The 26,192-nt window shown below is 47.2% G+C and overlaps 2 protein-coding genes across 2 annotated transcripts; both read left to right on the plus strand.

Moving 5' to 3' along the window:
* The first annotated feature begins 75 nt into the window (after window positions 1–75).
* Noto (notochord homeobox) lies at window positions 76–8,265 on the plus strand. The gene is made up of 3 exons (XM_004634161.1): window positions 76–169; window positions 4,783–4,997; window positions 8,098–8,265. The coding sequence occupies exons 1-3, from the start codon at window positions 76–78 to the stop codon at window positions 8,263–8,265; spliced, it is 477 nt and encodes a 158-aa protein (XP_004634218.1).
* A 2,755-nt stretch (window positions 8,266–11,020) lies between these two features.
* Window positions 11,021–26,174, plus strand: Smyd5 (SMYD family member 5). Its single transcript, XM_004634088.2, has 13 exons — window positions 11,021–11,139; window positions 17,485–17,593; window positions 18,117–18,256; window positions 18,708–18,829; window positions 19,171–19,240; window positions 20,212–20,316; window positions 21,109–21,171; window positions 21,387–21,457; window positions 21,735–21,841; window positions 22,250–22,306; window positions 23,473–23,567; window positions 24,263–24,333; window positions 24,427–26,174. Exons 1-13 carry the CDS (start codon window positions 11,044–11,046, stop codon window positions 24,569–24,571), a joined length of 1,251 nt encoding a protein of 416 aa, XP_004634145.1. The 5' UTR covers window positions 11,021–11,043; the 3' UTR covers window positions 24,572–26,174.
* Window positions 26,175–26,192: the final 18 nt, after the last annotated feature.

Raw genomic sequence — 26,192 nt, forward strand, 5'->3', positions numbered from 1 at the left:
CTGTGGTCTGCGCCCTGGTGGTGGCCCGGCCCGGTCCTGCCCTGGGCCTGCGTGGCCTCCTGGCCGCCCGCCCCCATGAGCGTGGGCGCCCACGCGCGGCTCCCGCAGTGCGCGGTCCCCCGGCTCCACGCCGCTCCCTTCGGCGGCCTCGCGGGCGTCGGCGCCACAGGTAAGACGGGGAAGGGTGGGGCCCGGGGGGGCCGGCGTCGGAGAACCACGCGTGGCTGGAGAGGGCAGGTCCCCACGACTGCGGGCCTGGCCGTGGAAACTGAGGCACGGTCTTGCTGAGAAGGAGCCCGGAGCCGGACAGGGGATACAAGGGCCGCAGGGGACGCGCGCTGCCTGCGTCTCCGCATCCCCGCCCAACAGGTCTTTGAGGGTAAGGCTTGGAGACTCAGACGCTGCCCCCAAAACTGCTCTGTCCCGAGTTCGCGACCCATTCCCAGCGCGGCGGTGCGCGCCACTGCGCGGTCCTGTACAGTCCCGAGGCGCGCAACTGTCTGGCCCGCTCGTGTCTGCGGACTTGGGTTCCGCCCTGGAGCGTGCGGAGCCTGCTAGCTGGCGAGCGCTTGGGACCGCACCTAACAACTTGGAGTACTGCAGTCCTCTAGCATGAATCTGCGCAAGCTTTTGCCACATGAGGCTGGGTAGTTCAGGGTTGCTTATGTTCCCACGATGAAAAAAGAAACAAAGTTAGTTCAAGCCTTAACTTCCATACCAAGATCATTGCAACGGAGTTTTGCCTGGTTCCTGCTCTGGCCCTCCGTCTCCCCGTCCTGCATGTTCTCAGCCCTCCCGCAGTGCACCAGCGCCCCACCCCCAGCCCTGTCCAGACTTGAGCTCAGGGCCTGGGAGCTGTGCTCACCCCTCCAAACCACTTCTGAGCTCTTTGAACACTTAAGGCTGAATCGCAAATTACTCATTTTTGTTCCACTTGTCTCATTTTCATTTACTTTTTGCGTGAGTTTTACATTCCAACAGTCCAAGAGCTTCAAAATATCGTTTCCTCTCTCACCCTGTCCCCTAGTCACTCACTAAGGGAGGTATTTTATGCTTATTTATTTGGTGCATGATACAAGGGCCTCACTATGCAGCTCGGACCCTTAGTGAGCCTCCAGTTTTCAGCCCCCCCCCCCCGTGTTAGAATTACAAGGGCGTGTGCCACTTCACCCGTACTTATTCCCTGGCTCAGCATGCCTGGGGTGGAGGGGAGAGACTGGCGCTGCATGTGTTGGAGGGATCGAACCTAGGTTCCTGGGCTTGCCTAAGCAGGCGCTTAGTCCATTGAGCTATTTCACCGGCCCTTTTATGCAGTTTAATACCTAAGTATGAACCACATACATCTATTTTTTTCTTTCCTGGCCCTGCGCATACCATACACACTGCACTTTTTAAATTATCTTTTTTTACACACTGCACTTTATACCTTTCTTTCCTTTCCTTTCCTTTTCTCTCTCTCTCTCTCTCTCTCTCTCTCTCTCTCTCTCTCTCTCTCTCTTTCTTTCTATTTTCCATCTTTCTTTCTGTCTTTTGTGAGACAAGGACATACTATGCAGTTTAGATTGCCCTTAAACTCACTGTGTAGCCCACCCAGGCTGGCCTCGAACTCACAGTGATCCTTCTTTAGCTTCCCAAGTGCTGGGGTTACGGGCATGTGCCATTGCGCCCACCTTACACTTTTCACTTTGACCATGTTTTAGGTGTTTCTAGTCTACAGAGAGCTTCTTTTACAACCACAATGAAATCCATGGTAAGAATGTAAGCTAATCAGTCAGATAGCATTGATTGTTTCTCACTTGCTTTTACAGTCTACACAGTGCTACAGCGAATGACCCTGCACACAGAATATTCCTGAATAGCTGGAATTGTTGGGCTAAAGCATATGCACTCACAGTTTTACCAGATTGTCCCCTGCAGAGTTTACAGCAGCTCTGCACTTGTCTCTGCTGTGGGTAAGAGTGGCTGCTTTCCCCACAACCAACAGTGTTTCACTCAACTTTTTTTTTTTTTTTTTTTTTTTGTGGAACCGGGGATAGAACTCAGGCCCTGTGCTTGCCAGGGAAGCGCTTATTCCACCGAGCCATCTCCCTGGCTCCTTTTTTTGTTTTTTGGTACAGGGTCTTGTTATGCAGCTCAGACTCATAGTGATCTTCCTGTCTCAGCCTCCCCAGTGCTGAGATTACAGGTGTGCACCCCCAGGGCTATACAGCATACAGTACTGGGGACCTAACTCGGGTCCTTGTGCTTGACAGAGCTATCTCTTTGAAACAGACCTTTATTTATTTTTTAATTTTAAGACAAGTTTTTCCTAAGTTTCCTAGGCTAGGAAGCAGAACTTGAAACTCTCCTGCCTCAACCTCCAGAGTAGCTGGGATTTAAATCTATTAATCTTTTTTATGAATGAATTGGTATATCTAATATCGAGCTTGGGAAGAGCCTTCCCACTTTAAGGTCATGAAAGAATCCTCTCCTGGTCTCTTTTGAGTTATGTGAATATACTTTTTTGCATTTAAAGACATATGGGCTGGGGATATAATTCTCAGTGGCACAGTGCCTGTCTGGCAAGCGCAAGGTCCTGAGTTCCACTCCTGGTACCAAAACAGCCAAGCCAAAAAAACAAAAAAACAAAACAACAACAACAACAAAAAAAACACCCAACACACTTAAATACTTGCTCCATTTGGAATTTTTCTTTCCTTTCTTTTTAGTTCGTTTTTTTTTTTTGTTTTGTTTTGTTTTTTTGTTTTGTTTTGTTTTTAAACTGAACCCTGAGCCTTCAAACTGAGCTACTTCAACTACTTTCAGTCCTCTTTATTAGACAAGGTCTACCTGGGTTGGGTTTGCACTTGCAGTCCCGTTTCTTCAGCCTCCTAGGATGCGAGGGTTACAGGTGTGTGTCCCTGTGCCCTGCTTGAAATTTTTCTCTATACAAATCCAGTTTATTTTTTCCCAGATCTAGAATCCATCTGGAAAGAATTTTTCTCTTCCCCCAGTGCACTTTTCTCTTGGGTTGTTGTATACATGTATAGAATATACCTATCTATCTATATAGATACAGATTTTTTTTTAATTTTTAATTTTTTTGGCAGAACCGGGAATTGAACTCAGACCTTGAGCTTGCCAGGGAAGCAAGCTCTTCTACTGAGTCATCTTGGAAGTGCGGAAACGCTTATTCTACTGAGTCATCTCCCCAGCCCAGATTTTTTTTTTATGTATTTGGTGTAGGGTCTCACTACGCAGCTCAGACTCACAGCCATCCTCCTGTTTTCAGCCTCCCCAGGGATGGGATTGCAGGTGTGTGCCATTCTGGCAGGCTCAGTGCGCCCGAGGGCGGGGCTGATGCAGTGTGTGATGCCAGGGATGGAACCCTGATCCCTGAGCTTGCCTAAGCAGTCCCCTGAGCTATCTCGCAGGCCCTTAGATACAGATTTTTTTAGAAAAAGAATTTTTAATTTTATTGGTACATATTAGCAATTCATGCAGTTTACAATGATCTTGGGGATATGTTGTATTTTAGGAGGGGGTCTACAGGGTATTCAGGGTCTCACTACTAGATTAGACTCATAGTAATCTGCCTGTTTACAGCCTCCCAAGAGCTGGGATTATAGGTGCATGGCACCATGCCCAGCCTCAATTGCTGTCTCAGCATTCTCCAGGGGGTGGGGCCAGCACAGCAGGGCCCGGGGATCGAACCCCTGGACCCTCTGCCTGTTTGCAGGTACTTTAATCTGTTGAGCTATTTGGCCAGCCTTTTTTTTGTTTTTGAGACAGGGTCTCACTATATAGTGGAGGCTGGCCTTGAATTCACAGTGACCCTCCTGCCTCAGCCTCCTAAATTGGGGGGAATTACTGGCCTGAGTCACCATGTTTGACTCTGGCATGGTTTTAAATCCCATAACATCTGGAGGTAGATAGTAGGTGGTGATAGCAGTATCACTATTTTGCACGAGGAAGTCCAGCTCACAGACATAGACCGACTCCCATATAGCCCATTCCTTTATCTCCTTCATATTCTGACTCAGGAACTTCCCCCTGGCTAATGCATCTCCCCTGGTCCATAGCTTGATGAACAAAATTGAACTTCTGTGTCTCTTAGAAAAGAGGATCTCTCCCTCCAGACAGACAGCACGAAGAACTGGCCTGCAGAAAGTACAAGGAATTTCATACTCCACTCACTTCTCAGCTGGGTGCAAAGAACAAGCTGTACATAGTGATACTGTTCAAATGCCACCCCAGTAAGGTGGTCACCAGGTCTGAAGATGCAAACCGCCCCCCTCATGCAACCTCTCATCCCATCCTCCCTTCTCTGCTTTTTCCCTTCTTAGCACGTTCTGCTCTCTGATATGGTAAATGTTGGACCTATTTACTTTGTTCACTTTCTGTTTCCCCACTTCCAAGATGTAAGCTCCATGGACACAGGAATTTGTTGTGTGCTGTAATTATGCTCGCCGAATAGCAGACATTCGAAAAGAGGCTGCTGAATGAATGAAAAGGGGGTAGCCCTGGAGGTTGCTAATGAAAAAGAGGAGGGCAAGGAAAGAGAAGCCTTGAGAACTCCTATTAGGGGTCAGAAGTCCAGTCGCTCAGCTGGAGAATAGTGCAGGGAGAAGGTGTCTCAGCATTTCCCCTCCTTTTACCTTTGCTTTTAGTTATTTCTGCAGCTTTTTCCACTGTGCCTTATCATTACTGGGTCAAGAGGAAGGCAGGGCACTGGAGGCCTCTGTCCTCCAAAAGGGGTCCAGGTGGCTGCTGACTGACCTTCCTCTGCCGGTTGCTCTTTAGGATGGGAACTGCCTCAGTGCTCAGGCCTCTGCGGACCCCTAGACTGGGCCCCTACCGAGGGCCTTCAGGACACAGAGCGACACCAAAGGAGAGTTCGAACTATGTTTAACTTGGAGCAGCTGGAAGAGTTGGAGAAAGTGTTTGCAAAACAACACAATCTTGTGGGAAAGAAGAGAGCCCAGCTGGCAGCCCGGCTCCACCTTACAGAGAACCAGGTGGGGGTGAGGACTCCTGCAGAGCTGGGGACACACACCTCTGGAGAGCCCTAAGTGGAAGTTGGGAAGGAGACGCAGGCCTTCTTCCTGGGTGCCAGCTCTCCAGGAGACAGGACTAACTTTCTTTATTCCAATTTTGGCTGGGGAGATGGCTCAGTGGAATAAGAGCTTCCCTGGCATGCACAAGGGCCTGAGTTCAATCCCCTATTCTGCCAAAATAAATTAAATAAATAACTTTCTTTATTCCTTAGGTAATGAGAGAAGTAGTCCATTTGAACTGACATAATGGGGGTAACATGCAATATTGATCTAGAACTTTATGATAAAGAAGGTATTTCCATGCTAAATAAGGAACAAAATCAAGCAGATAGTCAAGAGACTTTTAAAAAATAATAATTATTCCCATGACACCCCCCTCCCACCCCATGAACTCACTACATAGCCCAGGCTATTCTCCAACCCTGGTGTCATTCTCTCCTATGGGCAAATCTCGAATTCACTGCATTCATTTCCTCCCTCCATGTCTTCACCTCCCATTCGTTCCTTAACTCGTTCCAATAGACACTTTCCCTCCCATTCTTCAAATCGTCACAGCAAATTCTCCAGTGACCTCCATTTTTTTTCTTTTCAAAGTTTTATTGATAAACATATAGCAATGAGACAGTTTCAAATCAAATCGAAAGTACAGTTTCAACAAATAATACACTGCATCTATTCTTCTTAGTGGTTAATTGCTGTACAAGTTGCAGACTTGTGATCCTACTTACAAACACCATTAGAAAAAATCATTCTATTCATTAAGAGAATGCAACTATATATCTATCCCAACCACTTTGAATACACAGATACAAAATGGACATTCATAGTTATACCCCAATTTTTTTAAGTTCTGTTGTTGAATATTATAGGTGTGTAAACTCAGCAAAATATTCTAGAAGAGTCCAGTAGCCCATAATAGCATTGGGTCTTCTGTTTCACTGGCAATGTCAGAAATTATTGACCTGAGTCCCCCACAGCTCAACATAACAACATGGCTTTACTTCCTATATTTCATCTTCATACTTTTCTACTGGATGGTTAAGACCAAGGTAAAGCAGGACCTGTGCAACAAGAGTTGTAGCTTTTTGGTGACCTCCATTTTTTAAAAAATAATTTTATTGACAAATAGCAATGAGACAGTGTCAAAACCGATTAGTAGGACAGTTTCAATAATACATTGCATATTGTTGTCTTTGTAGTGGTTAAAAAGTTTTTTGTTTTTTGGGGGTACTGGGGATTGAACTCAGGACGTTAGGCTTGCCCAGGCAGGCGCTTATACCCTTGAGCTATCTCCCCAGCCCAAGCTCCATTTTGAGAAGGCTAACAAATGCTTTCCTTCCCCAGCTACATCACTCTGCAGCAGCTCTCATTACAGCTGACCCCTTCTTCCTTCCTGAAACACCTTCTGGGGTTTCCTTCCAGCTCTCTGATCACTTCTGTTTTGTTTCTTTTTTATAATTTTATTGAGAAACAAAAAGCAGTGAGACAGTTTCAAAACCGATTAGTAGGACAGTTTCAATAAGTAGTACATTGCATATTGTTGTCTTAGTGGTTATTCATAGTACAAGATGCAGACATGATATCCTGTCCACAAACACTATTAGAACAAATCTTTCTATTCATTGAATTAAGAGAAAATAGCTGTATATTTGACCTATTTTGAATATACAGATACAAAATGGTGGTTCATTTGTATCCCCTTTTTTTGTTTAGTTTTGTCAGAGAAGGGTATTCCATAGTCATTTAAATATTATAGGTGCGTGAATTCAGCAAAATATTCCAATATAGTCCAGTAGTCCATAATAGTAGTGGGTTTTCCATGGGACTGGCAATGTCAGAAATTGTTGACTTGAGCCTTTTTCAGCTCAGCATATTAATATGGCTTTACTTTTTATACTTTGTTTTCATACTTTTCTGCTGGATGGTTAAGACCAAAATAAAACAAGTCCTACATAATAAGAAATGTAATTTTTGTATCTGATAAGGTCAGTCAAATCCCCTCAGAATTTAGCCTGAAACCCTGTACTGCAGTTTGTAGATCCTTTGTCAGTGTCAGCCATGTGGATGAGTCACAGCCATTGCTTGACCAATTTGCTCTCTGTGAAAGCCTGAGAGATTGTTTTCTCTCCATGTGACTCTCCTTAGGCACACTCTACATCATCAATCACTTTCCTCTGTGGCCCCAAAACTTCCTTGATCAGAAAATTAGGGACACAACTGAGTTACATGATGTTACAGTACAGGTTCTCCTATGTCCTCACTGACCTTGAAAGGCTAGGGCCAAAATAATGGCTGTCATTGCAGCCCTTCTTTTTCTCTAATTTTTGATCTGCAAACTTAGGTTGTTAACCCTCCAGAAGAGAAGCTTATTATTATTACCCTATAACATAGGCAGTTGAGCTTAACCTCCCTATCTGAATATCAAACATCTTAGACATAACATGAAACAGGTATTTTCCATCAAGTATTGATATGTTAAACTTTAAGTCCCTACAGTCACTTCTGTTTTTAAAGGCTTCTTTCTTTTGGGACATCAAACGCTAGGACTAGTCTCATCTATTCCCATGGTTTGACATACCACCTCTAAGCCCAGCCCATTCTCCTAAGACCTTCTAGCTGAGATACATCACCAACCCTTTATATTTTGAGTCAGGGTCTTGCTAAATTGCCTAAGCTGGGCCTGAACTTGAAAGCCTGCCTCAGGCTCTCAGAGTTATGGGGTTATAGGGATGTACCACCACACTTGGTTTATTTGGCTCCTTTGTCGCCAGTCTCCTTCTACTTGATTGTGAGTTCCATGAGGACAGAGACTATGTCTCTATTGCTCACCATTGTATAACTAACACCCGGGATGGTGTCCACACATCATAGAATTCCATGAAGTAAACACTGGGGTGGATGCATGGTGATTGAAGCCTTTTGGAGGAGTGTTTCCTATAGCAGGAGGAGCAACTGGTAGCAAGGTACCAAGAGGTAGCCAGGTAGCAAGAGGTAACCTCTGTGGGGAAATAGGAGATTTGCTGGTCACATTCTGATGTCTGCCCTCTGTTCTGGATTATAGGTGAGGATCTGGTTCCAGAACCGCAGAGTCAAGTATCAGAAACAGCAAAAGCTGAAACTTCCAGCCCTGTCTGCTGTGGCTGCCTCCCCAGATGAGCCCTCCAGCAGCTCCGACAGCAGCATTCACAGTGAAGACGCTGAGTCAGGAGCAGACAGCTGTGGACTTTGAGGCCCTACTTTCTGGGCTGGTTCTTCCTGAGGGCACCCACTGGACCACTACTCAACAAAGAGCCTCCTCAAGGCCAGAGGGCACCAAAGGAATTTAAACTGTCAAGCAGGGCTCCCTTTTCTTTCTCTCTTTTTTTATTGCTCTTTTTGACACAGGATCTCACTATGCAATTCAGGCTGGCTTTGTTGGTCTCAAACTTGAAACGATCCTCCTGCTTCAGCCTCCAGAGTGCTGGGATTACAGGTGTGGGCCACCATGCCCAGCGTGGGTTCCCTTTTCTATATCAACCCTGGGAACAGGAATAATATAATGGGCAGAGGCATGGACTTTGGCTGTCAGCTTTGTCCTTGACCAAATCGCTGAACTTCTGAGCCATTTCCCTTCATTTGTGTAAAGGGTATATTGATAACTTAGACGTCTCCAAGATGACATAACATCTGTAAAGCATTCACACTGTGCTAGGTTCAGTGATAAATGTGCAGTAATGGCTAAGGCTTTTAGGTTTCCCCAACTGAGGGAGTGATACCTTTATCAGCCCTAGCTTTGCAGGGGTTGGTTAATCCATCTTTTCCCAGCCTGCCATGGAGGAGAAAGGGCTTCATTTAATCAGTGCCTAGGCCTAGCAGAATCTTCCTCACCGGAGATGGTGGAGTAGAGAGCAAAAAAGAAGAGGAAGGGCAGACTGCATAGCCTGCTTCTCTTCACAGTTGCCTAACATTTTCTTCATTTGCCTGAACTGTTACCCCTCTCAGAAGGTGCTCAGCTTCTCCCCGAGCAACATGCCATCCTGACCATCTTTTATTCTCCAGCTACCTGCCTCCACTTCCTCCTCCTCATTATGTAGAATAGAGAATTCTGAGTCCATTTTGTCAGAACATTGCTTTATTTTCACAAAATACTTAGGTCGCTTCCATGCCAGGTCCCCTACAAATCCTGACTCGTGGCTGCCTTTCCTTCCCAGAAATCTGCTCAGTTTCCAGGGAGCCTGCTCATATCCTGCTCTGGTGAAGCCAACAACCTTCATGTTTAGACTATTTATTCAATAATGACTAGGGATGCAGAGTGAAAGAGGTGGGGTGGTGATGGAAGGAGGCTGGCTTTGCCTCCTGGTGTAAGAAGCCAGGTTCCTAGCTACTCTCCGGCAGCTTTCTGAGGGTGGGGGAGGAAAGGCAAGGAGCCAAGGAGGCCTTGGAAAACAACCTGGACCTAAGGGGGTGGTTTCCTGGGTAGGAAAGGAGTTTGAGGGGAGCCAGCGTCCAGCCATAAGAATGCTTCTCTTGCTGGGCATGGTGGTACATGCCTGTAATCCTGGAAGCTGAGGCAGGAGGATTACTTTGAGGCCAGTCTAGGCTACATATTGAGCCCAAGCCCAGTCTGAACTACATAGTGAGAACTTGTCTAAAAAAAAAAAAAAAAAAAGAAGGCTGGTGAGATAGCTTAGTGGACTAACACCTGCTTAGGCAAGGGCAGAGACTGAGGTTCCATCCCTGGTCCAGCATATCTGGCCCCACCCCGGGTCACACTGAGCTGGAGACCGAGTCGGTGTGGTGGCACACACTTTTAATCCCAGTGCTGGGGAGGCTGAAAACAGGATGACTAAGAGTCGGAGCTGCGTAGTGAGATCCTGTACAAAATACAAAATACATACATAAAGCAACAACAAAGAATGCTTTTCTGTCTCATCTTCAGGGAAGGCCATCTCAAGGCAGGATCCAAAATCAGTTCTATTAATCAAAGAAATCCAGCTGCATCTGCCAGCTTGAGAAAAAAATTGGGTCACTTGTATTTATTTTTTGTGGTATTGGGGATTAAATGTAGGGTCTTCACATTGAAATATGTGATCACATGTTCAGCCCTCATTTATTCTATTTTTTAAATTTTGAGGCAGGAGCTTGTTAAGATGCCTAAGCCTCAATCTTAGGATCATCCTGCTTCAGGCTTCCAGACTCTTGGGATTTCAGGCATGCCAACTATACCTGTCACTTTTTTTTTAATCAATAGACCAGTTACCTATTACTGACTACCCAATCCCCAAATGCCACCATGAGACCACAGCAGGTGCAGACAACACGTTTGTTTTTAAGGAACAGGAAATCAAGGAAATATAGTAGTCAGGCTTCGCTGTGGGGACAAATGCTATAGGCCCATGGTTGGCAGCTTTTGGAGGTGCTAAACATGGGGACACACGTCTCTCCTGTTCTGAGAACAATCACTTTTACATCCAATTTAAGAGGTCCTTAGACTTGACTTAAGGTTGACTCTGGATCGATCTTTCCGTTACACAAGGTGGCAAAAGTCGCTAAGCCCCTGAAGAATCTGAGTTAGACACCCGTCCAGCGTCTCGCTCAGGCTTTTCTAGGACAGTCTGCCCCACTGCGGTGGGTTTATGGAGAAAGAAAGGAAATCTTGTATCAGACTATAACTGCCTTTCAGGGTTCTATCCTTCGGCCCTGTCCAGAGAGGGATTTCTCAGTTAGCAAGCCACTTGGTAGGTAGGGCACAGTAGACACAAACGTGAATTCAGACTCTTACATCAAAACTACACATACATAGACTCCGCTATTGGGCCACGCAGGCTGGCAGGCACAAAGCGGCAGAGCTCTGACAGCACAAAAGCAAGCCCAGTTACAGCTAGTCTATGAACCACGGAACGGAAATTCCAGCGCCCCCGAGCGCAAGTCTCCACCGTCCCCAGGCACGCACCAGGGGGCGTGGCCTAGGGCGGAGCTTCCCGGGTTGAGGCGGGGTCAAGGGTCAGAAGGCGGGGGCGTGCCCAAGATGGCGGCCTCCATGTGCGAGGCGTTCTCCTTCTGCGTGGGCGTGGCGGGTTCGGCCCGGGTTGCAGTGGAAGTTCGATTCGTGAGCAGCGCCAAGGTGAGGCCAGGTCGGATCCCTCCTGGAGGCCGGGCTCGTGAGGGCTTGGAGACAGCCCGGGGGATTTACGCGTGGAGGTTCTTGTACCGCTTGGCCCGGCCCCTGCTCGTAGTCCAGTCCCCTGTCTCCATGCTCCGGCTGCTACCGCTGTCTCACGCTAGATTCCCGTCTCCAGAATTTCAGTGCGCGCCCCGTTCGCGCGGAACCTCGTTCCCCTGCCCGCAGCCCCTTGTGGCTGCTTTAGGCGGATCTGGGGGCTTTAGGCCTCCTGGGCCGGGCTGAAGGCATTGCTGCCGGGACCCGCGAGCGGTTGATGGGGACGTCCTGGGCGGAGAGACCTCAGCTGTAGAAAATCAGGGGTCTTCGGGGACCTTTTGTGTGCGATATGGGTGGTAGGGTGCGGAGTGACCTGGACCTTATGAAGGGTCTTGAAGCGCTAAGGAAGTTGGGTGAGACCCCAAGTGCCAGGCGAGCATTTGAGGGCTTTTAAGCAGCAATGACAGGATTTCGTTTTTACTATGTTGTAGAAGTTCGTTGTAGAAGAAAATACAGAGTGAATCGAAGTAAACTAAAGATAAAAATCACTTAATCCCACTCAGAGTAAAAAACAGGATGTAAGGACGAACTGGCTGCAACCTCTGTCATCGCCTTTCCTCCCTCGTTGGCTGCTCGCGCTGGGAGGAGGAAGACCGCCCCTGTTTCCTTGGTCAGGGGTAATCAAGTAGCTGCGCTCAGCTGCTGGAACCAGCAGACAAGCTCTCAAGAGTAGAAGACGTGAAAAATAGTAAAAGATTTAAACCAAAAAGATTCTTACAAAAAAGAACACAAAACTTTCTTTTAAAGAACTAAGATAAACTAGTAATATAAAAAATTAGCATATATATTATTTCTTTACTTTTTGTCTTTTTGAGACAGGGTCTCGCTAAGCAGTTCAGGCCGGTCTTGAGCTCACTTTGTAGCCCAGGCTGGTCTTGAGTTCTCAATGATCCTCCTGCCTCAGTCTCCCTAGTACTGAGATTAGGAGCGTGGACCATCACACCTGGCTTTAAAACTTCTGCTTACTTGCTTACTTGCAAGCAAAGAATTCTTGCAAGTGAAAGAATTCTTGTTTTTGGTTTTTTTTTTTTTTTTTTGTGTTGGGAGTTAAACTCAACCTTATGCATGCCAGGCAGGTGCTGTGCTGCTGAGCTATAATCCCGCCCAACATATATATTGAAATATCTTTAAAACATTGGAATTTGTAACTTGGAGAAGTATTTGAACTTCTTTCTGCTTCCTATTTGTCTGTCTCTGTCTCCTCCCTTTCTCCCTCTTCTCCCCCGCCCCACAACTAGTAATATATGGTGGAGTGTTTCTCATATGAGAGAAACTGTGTGATATTTGAGATTCTGTGTCTGACTTCGGTTAGCTTTATGTTTTCATGTTGCATCCACTACCTACAAATGCTTTGTCTTTATGTCAGTGTAGTACTCCATTATGAATAAATACCACAATCTTTTTATCCATTCATCAGTTGATGGATATATATGCTGTTTTCAAAGTCTAGCTATTATAAATTATGCTGTCATAAACAAGGGTATATGTATGTCGCTGTAATATGATGATTCTCATTCTTTTGGAAGAGAGATAGCTGGGTCAAATGAAATTTCTATTTTTAGATTTTTGAGGAATCTCCACACTGATTTCCATAGTGGTTGTACAAGGTTCCAGTCCCACCAACAGTATAGAAGTGTTCCTTTTCCTCAACATTCTCAACAACATTTGTTACTGAATAATTTGATGATAGCCTTTCATTTCAGGAGTAAGGTGGTATCTTAGTGTAGTTTTAATTTGCATTTATCTGATGACTAGTGATGAGCATTTCTTAATATATTTATTGGTCATTTGTAATTCTGAGAAGATTGCCCTTTTTTTAATGTATTTTGTACAAGGTTTCACTATGCAGCTCAAACTCAGACTTGTAGTGATCCTTCTGTTTTTAGCCTCCCCAGCGCTGGGATTACAGACATGCTCCACCATGCCTGGACTTGGACACTGGCTCAGTGAGCCTGGGGTCAGGGCCGGCACACTGGCGGTTGAACCCTGGCCCCTTGCACTTGCCTAAGCAGTATTTAGTTTGCTAAGCTATCTCACTGGCCCAGTTCCCCATTTTTTTATTGGGTCTTTGGGAGGTCTAATTCTTTTTTTTTTTTTTAAATATTTATTTATTTTTATTTATTACATTTATTTATTGTGTGTGTGTGTGGCCAGCTCAGCCCACCAGGGGGCGGGTCTGGCTGGCATGTGGTGCTGGGGATCGAACCGCAGTCCCTGTGCTTTGCCAAGCTTGTTTCAAGTAGGTGCTTTAGACCACTGAGCCATCTCTCCAGCCCCTCTTTTTTTTATATATTCTTTTGTTTGTTTTGAGACAGGGTCTTGCTATGTAGTAGTTCAGGTTGGCTTTGAACTCACTATGTAGCCTAGGCTGGTACCCAGTGCATGGCCATCTTCCTACCTGAGCATCCCCTGGGATTATAGGTGCCACCATGACCAGGTGTTTAAGGATCCTTTATGTTGTGTCTTATTTTTGATTCCTGGGATCTTGGCATTTAAATTCTGTGAAGATATCCTTTGTTCTCTCTGGCATTATTTTCTTTCCTACTTTGTCAATTAACATGTACAAAATGGTATTGCTTTGTTCTCTGGGCTGGGTTAGGTAACTGTGAGGTTTAAGAATTAGTAGTGTCTGTGTGTATTCTTAGTCCTTGCCCAAGATGCTAACTCTCAAGTCATCTGTCTTCTGCTGTCAGCATCTTTGTATTGATCTAGTTTCCAACTATAGGCTTCCTTTGTGCTCTCCTGCTCTGGAGGCATCTGGAGTACTCTTCCTCCAGGGGAAATGGCTGTTCTACATCTTTGATCTCCTTAGCTGCTGCAATCTCCATCTCCACCCAGAGCCTCTAATGCTCCTCAGGGGCTAGCAGTTTGATACATCTCCATTATATCACTCCTTACTTTGTGGGTTTTTTTTTTTTGTTGTTGTTTGTTTTTTTGTGTGTGTGTAACCAGGGATTGAACTCAGGCCCTTGTGCTAGCCAGGGAAGCGCTTATTCTACTGAGCCATCTCTCTGACCCCATAATATTTCATCTTTATCTTTATCTTCTCTCATCTCTTACTTAGCCCCCTCCTTCTTTACTTGTTCCTTCTCACTTCAGCCACTCCTCTTACCCAGTTGTCCTGTCCCAGACTTTTATCAAGATACCAGCAGTGGCACATGCCTGTAACCACACCTACTTGGAAGGATGAGGCCAGAAAGTTGCAATTTGGAGCCATCCTGGACAATTTAGAGATTTAGTAAGAACCTGTCTCAAAATAAAAAAATGAAAAGGGCAGGGGATGTAGTTCAATGGTAGAGTGCTTCTGGGTTTTGTCCCCAGTACCACCAAAATACAAAATCAAGCAAACAAAAGTTGCCCCCTCCATGTCTACATCTAGTTGCTTTTTTTTTTTTTTTTTTTGTGACTGGCTCAGCCCACCCTGGGGGTGGGGTTGGCACAGCATGTGGTGCCTGGGATCCAACTGGTCCCTGCACTCTTGCCTAAGTAGGTGCTTTAGACTTCTGAGCAATCTTGCTGGCCCTATATCTAATTGCTGTTGGAGAAAATCGTATACATGCATGAGCTGGTAATAAGATAGATTATTGTGGGCTTTTGCATATGTATTCATCGAATGAGATTATTTGTGATTTATTTCTTTGTGCCATTTTCAGGTTACCACCTGAAGGTAGTATTTGATTTAGAGTAAAATTATTAATTATTTATTGCTTGAAACTTTGAAAGAACTGTCCTATAAAAACATACAGACAAGGGCATCATTTTGGAGTAGTTGTTTTGTTTTGTTTTTCTTCAGCATTTTATTGCTTCTGCATCTATTGGCTGGAATGATTTTCAAATATGTATCAACTGGTTCCCTAGGGACTGGACCAATTGGGTCGGAAACCCGAGTAGATCCTGTGAACTACTGGAATACCTTTATGGTGTACACTAGCTAGAGCTTAGCCTGCTTTATTAGTTTGTCTGGGCTTTCTTTCTTTAGAATTATTTTGGTCATTTGTATTTTTTCTAGAAAACCACTTAATTAAGACTTTAAAATGTACTACATGGAACCCAGGCATGGCAGCACATTCCTATAATCCCAGCATTTGGGAGGCTGGGACAAAAGGATTGGAACAAATTTGAGGCCAGCCTGGGTTGCATAGACCCTGTTTTGAAATACTAAAAGTAAATAAATAAGCAGACAGACAGACAGACAAGCAAACCTCATGCAGCTGAGCATGGTTGAACGCCTGTAGTCCCAACACTTTGGGAGGTCGAGGCAGGAGGATCACAAGTTCAAGCGTAGCCTAGACAATTTAGCAATTTAGTGCAGTCCTCTTTCAGAATAATAAAAGGCAGGGGATATAGTTTAGTGTGAAGGATCTGGGTTCAGTCACCAGTGTCACGGGGGCATTATTACATAGTCTTAGAGTTTTGTAATTTTTTTCTTTTTTGTCAAATTAGAAATATGTTTGTATGTTTTTTTCTTCTTTTCCATCAGTGCTGTTCATCTTTTTTTTTTTTTTTTTTGAGATAGGGTCTTGCTTGTAGCCCAGGCTGGCCTCAGACTCACAGCAATCTGCTGCCTCATCTTCCCAAGTGCTGGGATTACAGGCATGCAAGACCACACTCAGTCATACTTCTTGACATAAATAAGATCTGTGGTTTTTGAAATACTCTTTTGTTTTAGGGGATGAGTGGATTTATAAAAGGAACAACTCTGATTCTTTTCTGGTTTTTTCCTGTTTAGTACTGGGGGTTGAATCCAGGGCCTCATGCTTGTTATGTTCTACTTCTTGCTCCAGCCCTATCCCCAGCCCCACCCTACCCCTTTTGTTTTGATTACTGAATATTTTCTCAGTTTATTCTTCCAGAAGAGGGGAAAAAGAGATCTATATTTATCTAGTACTGAGATTTGAAATTTTCATTGTGCCATCTTGGAGGCCACAAAATGTGGGGGTGGCGCTTCCAGGAGGTCAGTCAAGGTGCATTTGTGGCTTTGCCCTAGTTTTATTTCACCCGTCCCATTCTCCTATTAGAGTTGTTCACAGGATTGAGCTTTTCTAGCCCATGGGTTGCCCCTGGCCTAGTTTATACAGCTTTTCTGCTCTGGGTTTTGTAGGGGCCCACCCTGCCAAAGCACCAGCGCTGAGAGGAAGCACTCCTTAGGAGGTCAGAGTGACAGGGCATCTTTACTGCTGTGTTAAGCGTTTTTCTTGTCTCTGTTTTGGCAGCCCCATGTTGGCAGGGGCACTGTCTTCCCTAAGTGAGCAGGAGAATTAAGTGCCAGCAGGGCCAGTAACTGCCTGGGTCCGGAAGCCAGCTCTGAGTCTGTTGCAGTTGAGAGACAGCAGTTGAGAGATTGTTTACTCATTGCTCATTGTGATGTGTACAGTGTTGTATACCTGAGAGAGAAGACAGGGAGAGGGAGAGGGAGAGAGGATGTTAGACCAATGCTTCCCAAATTTTAACATGCTTAGGAAGCTTCTGGGCATCTTGTTAAGATCCAGACTCTGATTCAGCAAGTCTGGGGAAGGACCTAAGATTCAGTTGTCCCTGGTGATACTCTTGTTGCTAGTCATGCACCTCAAACTGAGTAGCAAAAAGCTAGAGCTCATGAGATGTCTTGTGCTGTATCTCCATATCCTGGAAACTACCTGATAGGTGTTACTGTACTTCTCATGTGGGAAATGGTGTAAAGAAGTGAACTGATTGGCTCACAGGTTCACAGCAAATTAACTTTAGGGCTGGTGTGAGCATTAGCCCAATCCTTTTAGTGCAACCCTTGCTTACTTGTTTGGGTGCCAGGTGCTGTGCCACCATAGATGCTACACCTTGCCGACCAAGGAAGAAGGCTATTCTCCAATCTTGCTTACTTCCCCACAAGTGTAGGGTTTCTCTTCTTTGGGGTTGGCTGTCCTGTTGTTACCAGCTCCTGTTACAGAGGCATCAGCCTGCCGGGATCTTAGGCCTTCTAGCCATTCGAAGCATTCTCTGAATGGCCTGAGCTGCTCTTGCAGCTCCTTCTGCTGCCAACGTCCAAAATGTCTGAAAGGTGCATCTGAAAGAAGGCCCAAGCCACCTTTCCAGGGTGGGAAGTTATGGAGGTTGCAGAGCATCCACTCTGAACCCTTGGAGGCAGAGGCCCCTGCTAAGAGGAAGGCATGTGGTGTGAGTCTGGGTGGCCTTCCGAGGAGTTCTTGGAGATCTGTCTTCTGTCCCTTCTTATGACCACCCTATTCCTTTTTTTTTTTTTTTTTTCCTGTTTAGGGAAAGGGACTGTTTGCCACAAAACTCATCCGGAAGGGAGAGACTATCTTTGTAGAAAGGCCCCTGGTGGCTGCACAGTTTCTCTGGAATGCACTTTATCGCTACAGAGGTGAGTGTCTCACCTATTCCACAAGGCTGCTGAGCCCTGCCACTTCTGTGTATGGAAGACAGCTGCATACATCTGTACTACCTGATGTCTCTGGGATGGGTCTCTGGGTGTTTGGAGAAAATGCTTTCTTCCCCTGAAGAACTGCGAGAATCACACTCTGTCCACTCTCAGGCGTTGGGGCCGTGTCCTTGCAGTGACAGGCTCCACTGATATGCTCCCTCAGGGAGGACTGTCTCAGACAGAACTGAGAGCCCCACATACTTGAGTCTGATTGAGAAACAGGAGGAGTTAGGAGGTGCCAGGATTCTTGAAAGGAAGAGGCGTCATTTAGTTTTGGATGCATGGGAAATTTATTATCTACTCCCATTAAAGTAGTCATTCATTCACTCTCAAACATCTGGAGCACCTACTTTGTGTCAGGCACTATTCTAGTTGGAAAGGTGGAAGGGGGAATACTACCATGAGAGGAGAGATAAGGCCTAGCTCTTGGGACACTTACATTGTGTCTGCCTCTCACCCTTAGCCTGTGACCATTGCCTCCGGGCTCTGGAGAAGGCAGAGGAGAATGCCCAGCGGCTGACTGGGAAACCAGGCCAGGTTCTCCCTCACCCAGAGCTGTGTACTGTGCGGAAGGACCTCCACCAGAACTGCCCCCACTGCCGGGTGAGCGTCCCAGGGGAATGTTCCTGAAAGGGGTGGGTGAGGGAGGCCTGAGTCAAAGCCCTCACTGGGGAGATGGGGCCCACACAGACCTGGTCATAGCCCTCAAGATCCCTGATGTAGGCTAAGACATTGAGAGAACTCAGTAATTGTTTGTTCCATCCTCCTTGTTCCAGTTCCATTGTCTAGTAAATGGGCTTGGTGGGAGCTTGCCTTTTTTAGGGGGCAGGGGCTTTCCTCTAGACCTGAAAAATTCTCTTTCTGTAGTTTTACAAGTCTGGGTTAGGTGCCCTCCCACATCCCCTCGAAGCACCCTCTGTTTTCTTATCTCATAATTCCCGAGTTCCTGCTTAGAGGTGTAGTTGGGGTAGGTGAGTGTCTCATGGGATGGCTGCGTTGATGTCTTCGCCCCATGGCCAGATCCTAGGGCACTGACCTCTACCCCTTCTAATAGGTGATGTACTGCAGTGCAGAATGTCGGCTGGCAGCTGCGGAGCAATACCACCAGGTCTTGTGCCCAGGCCCCTCTCAGGACGACCCCCTGCATCCTCTGAATAAGTTGCAGGAGGCATGGAGGTAGGTCTCTTCCTCTTTTCTTTATCTTTTCCTCCCGCCTACTTACCTAGGCTTAGCATATGTTGCCAACTTTCTTATTAGCATCCTACAGATATTTCCTTCATTCTTAGGGTTAAATAGAAAGCACATCACCCAATGCTCTGCCTTTAATCTGGGCTCTCAGTTCCACCACCTTCAGTGATTTTCACCATCCAGAAAGAGCCCATAGGCAAAGTTTCCTTAAGTCCTGCTCCTTTTAGTGATTGATGGAAGTAGCAGTTTCTCAGTAGCAGTCAGACTGGGCTTCCCAGAGCTCAGCTATTGGGAGGGAATTTCAAGGCCAAACTTTTTTCTTTCCCTAGGAGTATTCACTACCCACCTGAGACTGCGAGCATTATGCTGATGGCCCGAATGGTGGCCACAGTGAAGCAGGTGAGTCCATGGGAGCCTCCCAGGGACACGACTGGCCTGCTTAACCTTGGCTCTCAGCCTTACTTCAGAGCCCCACCTTGGCCGCAGTTACTCCTGGGCTGTCCAATGGAGAGATGCTTGCTGTATACAGTCTTAGCTCGGCATGAGTCAGGTGTGGGTGGTCAGGGCTCATTTTATAGATAATCTTATATTTATAGAAAGATGTGTCTGTCATGCAGCATTTGATTTATAAATTCCACTTCTACAGGATTATTTCTCTCTTTCTCTCTCTCTCTTTTTTTTTTTTTTTTTTTTTTTTTGTCTTTTTGAGACAGGGTCTCGTTGTGCAGCTCAGGGTGGACTTGAACTCATTTTGTAGCCCAGGCTGGTCTTAAACTCACAATGATCCTCCTGCCTCAGCCTCCTGAGTGCTGGCATGATTCTTTCTCTTTCATAAAGTGAGAGAAGCTATTTTTTTTTTCTCATTTATGTAGTTGGTACAGGTCTCACTACGAGCTCTGACTCATAGTGATCTTCCTATTTTCAGCTTCTGGGATTACAGGTGTGTGCCACCACACCCAGACTGTCAACAGCTCAACGCACCCTGGGGTCGGGGCTGGTGGAGCATCCAGGACAGGGAATTGAACCCGGTCCCAGTGCTTGCCAAAGCAGGCACTTAGGCTTAGTCCACTGACCTATCTTGTGGACCCAAGAGAAGCTATTCTAATCTTCTATTTAATGTTGTGGTTCCTCAGCCTAGTTTCCCATTTCCAGGTGTATTGAGTTGTCTAGTTTGGCTCCAGCTGGAGCCATGGTTGGGTTTGGGCAGCATGAGGTGGGAATCTCAGGCAGAGGCAAGGCCCTAGAAGCTCGCGTGTGCTGGTTGTTCCCTGATGACAAGGGCTTTAGAAACAGGCTGTCTGGCCTGCATAGATGAGAGGGCTATTAAGGAGATGAGTGTCCAAGACCCTTAAGTACATTTGTCCTCTAAGGCCAAGGATAAGGACCGTTGGATCAGACTCTTCTCCCAGTTCTGTAACAAAACAGCCAATGAAGAAGAGGAAATTGTCCATAAACTCCTGGGGGACAAATTCAAGGTTAGTCTTCTTGTATGACCTGTCTCCACCTCTTACTCCTCCCTAATAATGTGGGATGACTGTGGCTACTTCTGGGGAGGTCTACATTTTATCTCTTCCAAAATACAGATAGGGATTAGAACCTGGGCCCCCCGAATTGATCAAGGACTTACATTCCTTACATTTAACTTCATGATGTACTGTAGACCTAAAATTGGGAAATGGGAGAGTGGGGTAGTAACAGAGGAGAGGCGGATACCCTACCCTACGAATTTTCCTTATATTGACTGAGAAGACAAGACTCCTGTCAGAGGGCAGCAGCAGAGAAGTCAGTTATGCTGGCAATGAGAAGGCTGCCTGTGCCTGTTCCCAGAGTAGAGATTTGTAGTGAGGACAGCACATTTCCATATGGAGCTGCCTGATGGCAGAGGCAGCTGTAGGGAAGGAATGCTTCTGGGGTGGCCCCCCTGTACTGAATTCAGAAGAAAAGGAAGAACTGAGTTAGTTTGGAGACCAGGTCAGGAGGCCCAAGAGAGGTAGTGAGATCAAATGTCCTAAGCCAACCTGCCCGGGCCTCGCTGGTACAAGTGCTAGAAAACAAGGAGAAGGCTTAGATTCATTATCCTGGGTTGAAGGCCAGCAGACTGCCAAAGCCCTTTGGAGGAAAGGACTCTGGGGCCTTCCTTTTGACTCCAGGCAAAAGATCGGTCTGCAGAATGGGCTTTTTTTCCCTCCCTGGTCTTCTGGGCCCTACCTGGATGCTAAGGGGATATCCCCAGGGATACAGGTTTTTCCCTACTTCTGATTCACCAGGGCCAGCTAGAACTTCTACGGAGACTCTTCACGGAGGCCCTCTATGAGGAAGCACTTAGCCAGGTGAGTGTGGAAAGGCTTGGGCAACCACCTCCTGGTCACCCCGTTCCCCAGGAGCAACTCGGTCTGTGTCTCCTGAGGCAGCTAAGACAAAGCTGGCTTGGTCTTTTCAAGTCAGGATGGGGCAGATGCTTGTGAGTTTTCCTGAACAGAGCCATAGCAGACAGAAAGCAAGTGATTGTAATCCCAGTGCTCAGCTCTTCTCTTTTTCTCTGCAGTGGTTCACTCCAGATGGATTCAGGTCTCTCTTTGCTCTTGTTGGGACCAATGGCCAAGGAATTGGGACCAGGTTAGGAGAGAATGTTCTAGAGCTATTAGATTGTCCCTCAGGGAGCCACGTGTTCTTTCAAGCCTGGGGTGGGGTTGACTTTGGCCAGGGTGCTGAGCTGGTTATGGTAGGGGGAACCCAGTCTCAGGAATTTGCTTTTGAGAACTTTGGTCTATTGGAGAATTGGGACCCCAGCTTGAAGAAAGAACTGGGGTGGGGTGGGAGCCTCTTCACCTGGGCTTAACTTGCCCTGTCATTTGGGGCTTTTCTCCAAACATGGGCCGCCTGGGAACCCCAGCTCCCTGAGCCAGTGGGTCCATGCCTGTGATGCTCTAGAGCTGAAGCCTCAGGACCGCGAGCAGCTGGATGCCTTCATTGACCAGCTGTACAAGGACATCGAGGCAGGTTGGTAACATGGGATCATAGCCTCACCCCCCTTTGGACACCCTTCTTCCCCCAGACAGATGGTGAGCACAGTCGTTCCCAGGAAGCATTGAGTTAATGGTGGGGAAAGTCATCCCTTTGTACCTATGGGCAGCTTCAGCTCTGTCCATAGGACACATGCTTGAGAAATGGCCCAGAGATCCAGAGGCTCCATCCTGGGAGGAGGGGGAGTGCCGGACAAATAGGGTGATGTTGCAGACAGAAGAGCAAGCTTGTGCTTCAGAGAAGCAGTTTCGGTAAAGTGGTAGGGCTGCATATGTTAGTGTGGTGGGGTGGCAGGACAGTGGAGCTGGTGCCTTTCTTCGTCAGCCTCATTTCCTTTTACCTATAAAATGGGTACAACCGTATAAGTATATTACTATTTTACAGCTACCGGCGAGTTCCTTAACTGTGAAGGGTCTGGCCTCTTTGTGCTTCAGAGCTGCTGTGAGTCATGGCATGGGGTGGGAGCGGGGGTGAGGGTGGGGTGGACTGGGCCCTTGCTGGGTAGCCTCATAGCCACAGTTCATTTTTCTCGGATGGGCCTTCTAGGCTGGCTGGCTGGAATCTGTGAATGGGGTTAGGCCTGAGCTTCTTTGGGGATTCCCTTAGGTGGCTATTTGTTTACCATTTATTTATTCAATTGCTTGTAGTTTTTTTGTATGTGTGTGTGTGGTGCTAGGGTTGTAACCCAGAGCCAAACATGTACTATGTAAGTGTTCTGCCACCAAGCTACACCCCTAGTCATCTGCTTATGCTTTAATAGATGCTTACCTATGAAAGCTTACGGTGTGCCAGGCCCTATCTAAGGTGGACACAGAGATTGGCATATCACAAAGGAAAATTTGGGCTTTGCTCCATCACTGCCTAGGGGGATGTGTTAGGGATGCATTCAGAGAGTCCAGGAGGCCTGCAGGGTGCCAGGGAGAGGGAGCACAGGCAAGAAGGCCAGTCTCGTCAGCACCTGACAGGGAGGGCCAGCGCTAGCTCTAATAACTGCCTTTATCATGTCTCAGCCTCTTAGCCCTCGGTTTTCTCACTGCACATCCCTCCTGCCAGGCTCTAAAGAGCATTCTCAGTGGGCCAAGTTAGCCATTATCTTTTGTCCAGTAGCAGACAGGACTGTGCTGGGTTGTGTGATGTGGGCAGCCTTTCAGAACCCTGTCCTCTCTTAATGAGACAGTAAGAACATAACTGAGAATGATTGGCCAGTCTTGGGAGGTTGGAACGGGCAGTAATGTGTGAGTGCATTTTTGCCTGTGTGCTGTGGTCTTCAGGAAAGAGCGCTGGATGGGGAGGCTGAAAACCTGGGATCTGATACCCACTCAGCCCTGCCAGGATTCTGAGAACAGAAAAGAAAGGGACTCAGTGCTCTGCAGAATTGAGGTTGTTGTTATTATTTTAGTAATACTTGTTATTGGCTGGGTATGGTGGTGCATGCCTATAATCCCAGGACTCAGGAGGCTGAGGCAGGAGAATGGTTGTGAATTTGAGACCAGCCAGGGCTACAAAGTGAGCTCAAGGCCAGCCTGAACTGCATAGTGAGACCTTGTTTCAAAAAGTCAAAAAACAAAATAAAACACCAAACTCATTACTTGCCTCTTATGACCCAGGCAACCACAGCTGTGTCCCCAATGCAGAGACTTCCTTCCCAGAAAACAACTTCCTTTTGCATGTCACCGCCCTGGAGGATATTAGCCCAGGAGAGGTGAGAGGGCCTAGGGCTGCAGGGATTGGGGTGGACAGTGGGCCTGGTCAGTTCTCCCCGGAGATTAGGAGCAGTAGTGACTAGAGCCTCTTGAAGTCAGGATCTTGGAGGTTTCTCACACTTCTTAGGTCCTGAGTGTTTGTCCATCAGTATGTTCTAATCCCACCCTACTTCAAGAACCAACTTCAGAAAGCTGAAGAGCAGTGTTTGAGGGACAAGGTTTGTGCCTAGGTTCCTGTCCCCAGCCACCCTTTGACCAACAGATCTAAGAACACGGGAGGTAGTTCTTCATGCTTGGTCTGTGGGGAGCTGGTTATGTTTGGATGTCCTGGTTATGAAAGCAATGCACAGAACAAGTAGAATCACACCAAGATAACCTCTGAGTCTGGCTGCAGACCGTGGCCACTGACTGGCTTTCTCTGTGGCCTGAAGCTTCCTATAGTCTTCCCTCTGTTTCTGACACTGGTTGTGGAAACCTCATAGTGCCTGCCTGATGAAACCATGAGAAATGAATTGGGGTAGCTCAGCCTGAAGCTCAGGCCTGGCTCCCAGGAATTAGATAGTGGTTGGGGCTAGAACAGTTGTTAGGGAAGCCCTTATCCTATCCAATGGAAGGTACCCATCTACTTAGTCTAATCCAGTCTATCATAATATGAGACCCCTCCCCCTGCCCCCATTTCTCCTCTGCCCTGCAGGAAATCTGTATCAGCTACTTAGACTGCTGTCAGCGAGAGCGCAGCCGCCACAGCCGCCATAAAATCCTCAGGTGCCAGCTGGGGACATGGTTGGGCAGCTGGGCTCAGGGGTCCTCCATCCCATTGCTGCCTGACTTGACCCTCATCATCCTCCCCAACTGCAGGGAGAACTATCTGTTTGTCTGTTCCTGCCCTAAATGCCTGGCAGAGGCTGATGAACCTAATGTGACCTCTGAGGAGGAGGAAGAAGAGGAAGAGGAAGGAGAGCCAGAAGATGCAGAACTCGGGGATGAGATGACTGATGTGTGATGTTGCCCTCCCTGGAAGGGGCCTTGCCCAAGATCCTGCTGGAAAAGGAGGCCCTTTCCCCCCAGAGAAGAGGCTTGGAAGGAACTCCCTACTCCCATTGCCTGCTTTCCACCTTCCAGCACTCTGCCAGAACGTAAGATGAGGGCTGCATCCTAGGCTCCACATCCCCCACAGACCTCATGCCCTGAGCACTGCTGCTGAGTTGGCTCAGGCTCTGTGCCATCACTGAGCCTTTCAGAGCTGGCCTCCCTTGAGTTTACTCCTAGATGTGAGCGGTTGGAACCAGGGTCTGGGCCTAACAGTATTCTTAGTCCACACTTACCTGTCCACCAGAGGCTTCTCCCCTCTTAACTGGTTATTGATTTATTTTGAAGGGGTAACAAAGTGGCATATTTCACACCACACCAGTTTCATTGAAGTGGAGATGGGAGGTGTGGCACTTCACCTTCCCTGCCTCACACTTGCCACAGCTGTAGCTCGTTGGGTGACGGCCTGCCCATGAGCCAGAGGGTAGAGCCAGGAAGGAGGGTCTGCGGCCTCAGAGTACCTTTCCCCCATTCCCACTGTTTGGGCATCAGGGGAAGTGGAGATTAACCCCTTCACTGGACTCCAGAATCTCTGTACCTCGTGCCTTGTCTCTCAGGCCCTGGCACAGTAGTCCCCATGGGGTGTAGAAGAGACCTCTGCCTTCCTCAGGAGGAAATGGTTGCCCTTTCTTACACCTTCTTCCCACTGAGGGTTCTAGCAATCAGGCGGAGACTTTTGGGATGATAGGCTGTGGTCCTTAGTTTAGGATGCTCAAGTCTTCCTGGGGCCTGTTAAAATGGGCCAGTGATCTCCATTGATCTCCATTTCTAGTTTCCCCAGGGGAACACTGAAGTCTTCCGGAAACCTAAAGGAGCTGGGCTAGATACTTGGTGATTAGCCATGACTGTCCCTTCATGCCCCAGATGAGCGTTCCTCTCACTTCTGGGCTGGAACCCCCTGTTCCTTCCTGCCTACCTTCCTTGAGGGGCCCCCCACATCATCTGAGAGATCCCAGGGAAGACAGGTGACACACTTTAGGCCCTTTGCTGGCCATGGAGCCTGCCCATCTGCCTCTCTCACTTGCTGGGTTTTGCTCATTCACAGCAGTCAGCACCCTCTCCTGACCCACTGACCCACTTCCTCAATAAAATATGAGTGGCAACAGGCCTTTGTAAGATTGTTTTATAGAGAATGGCTGGACAGGGCTCCCAGCAGGCAGAGAGGTAAACCCAAAGGAACACAAATTAGACCATATGATAGCAGCAAATGAGAGCTACAGTCTCCAGTTATGCTCATCTTTGTGCAAATGTTCCTAAAGCAGAGTAAAGGTCTTCCAAAGCCTGGCTTTGGTCTCCAGCACTAGGCTACAAGATGATTCTTCTCCCCAAGCACTGAACTACAGCTTTCTGGGGACTTCCTGAACTCTTCACGGAGCTGCCTTGGGATCCAAGACTTAACAGTCTGAGCACTGGTTCTAAAGGATCTAGGGAAAGTGCATTCCCTGGACCTCACTTGTCTTTCCGCAGAATAATAGTTTGGGACCAGAAGAGTAAGTCTGAAAACCCCAGCCCTGTGTGTTCTTTTTTTTTTTTTT

This window comes from Octodon degus, unplaced genomic scaffold (assembly GCF_000260255.1).
Source record: "Octodon degus isolate 3935 unplaced genomic scaffold, OctDeg1.0 scaffold00058, whole genome shotgun sequence".
NCBI lineage: Eukaryota > Metazoa > Chordata > Mammalia > Rodentia > Octodontidae > Octodon > Octodon degus.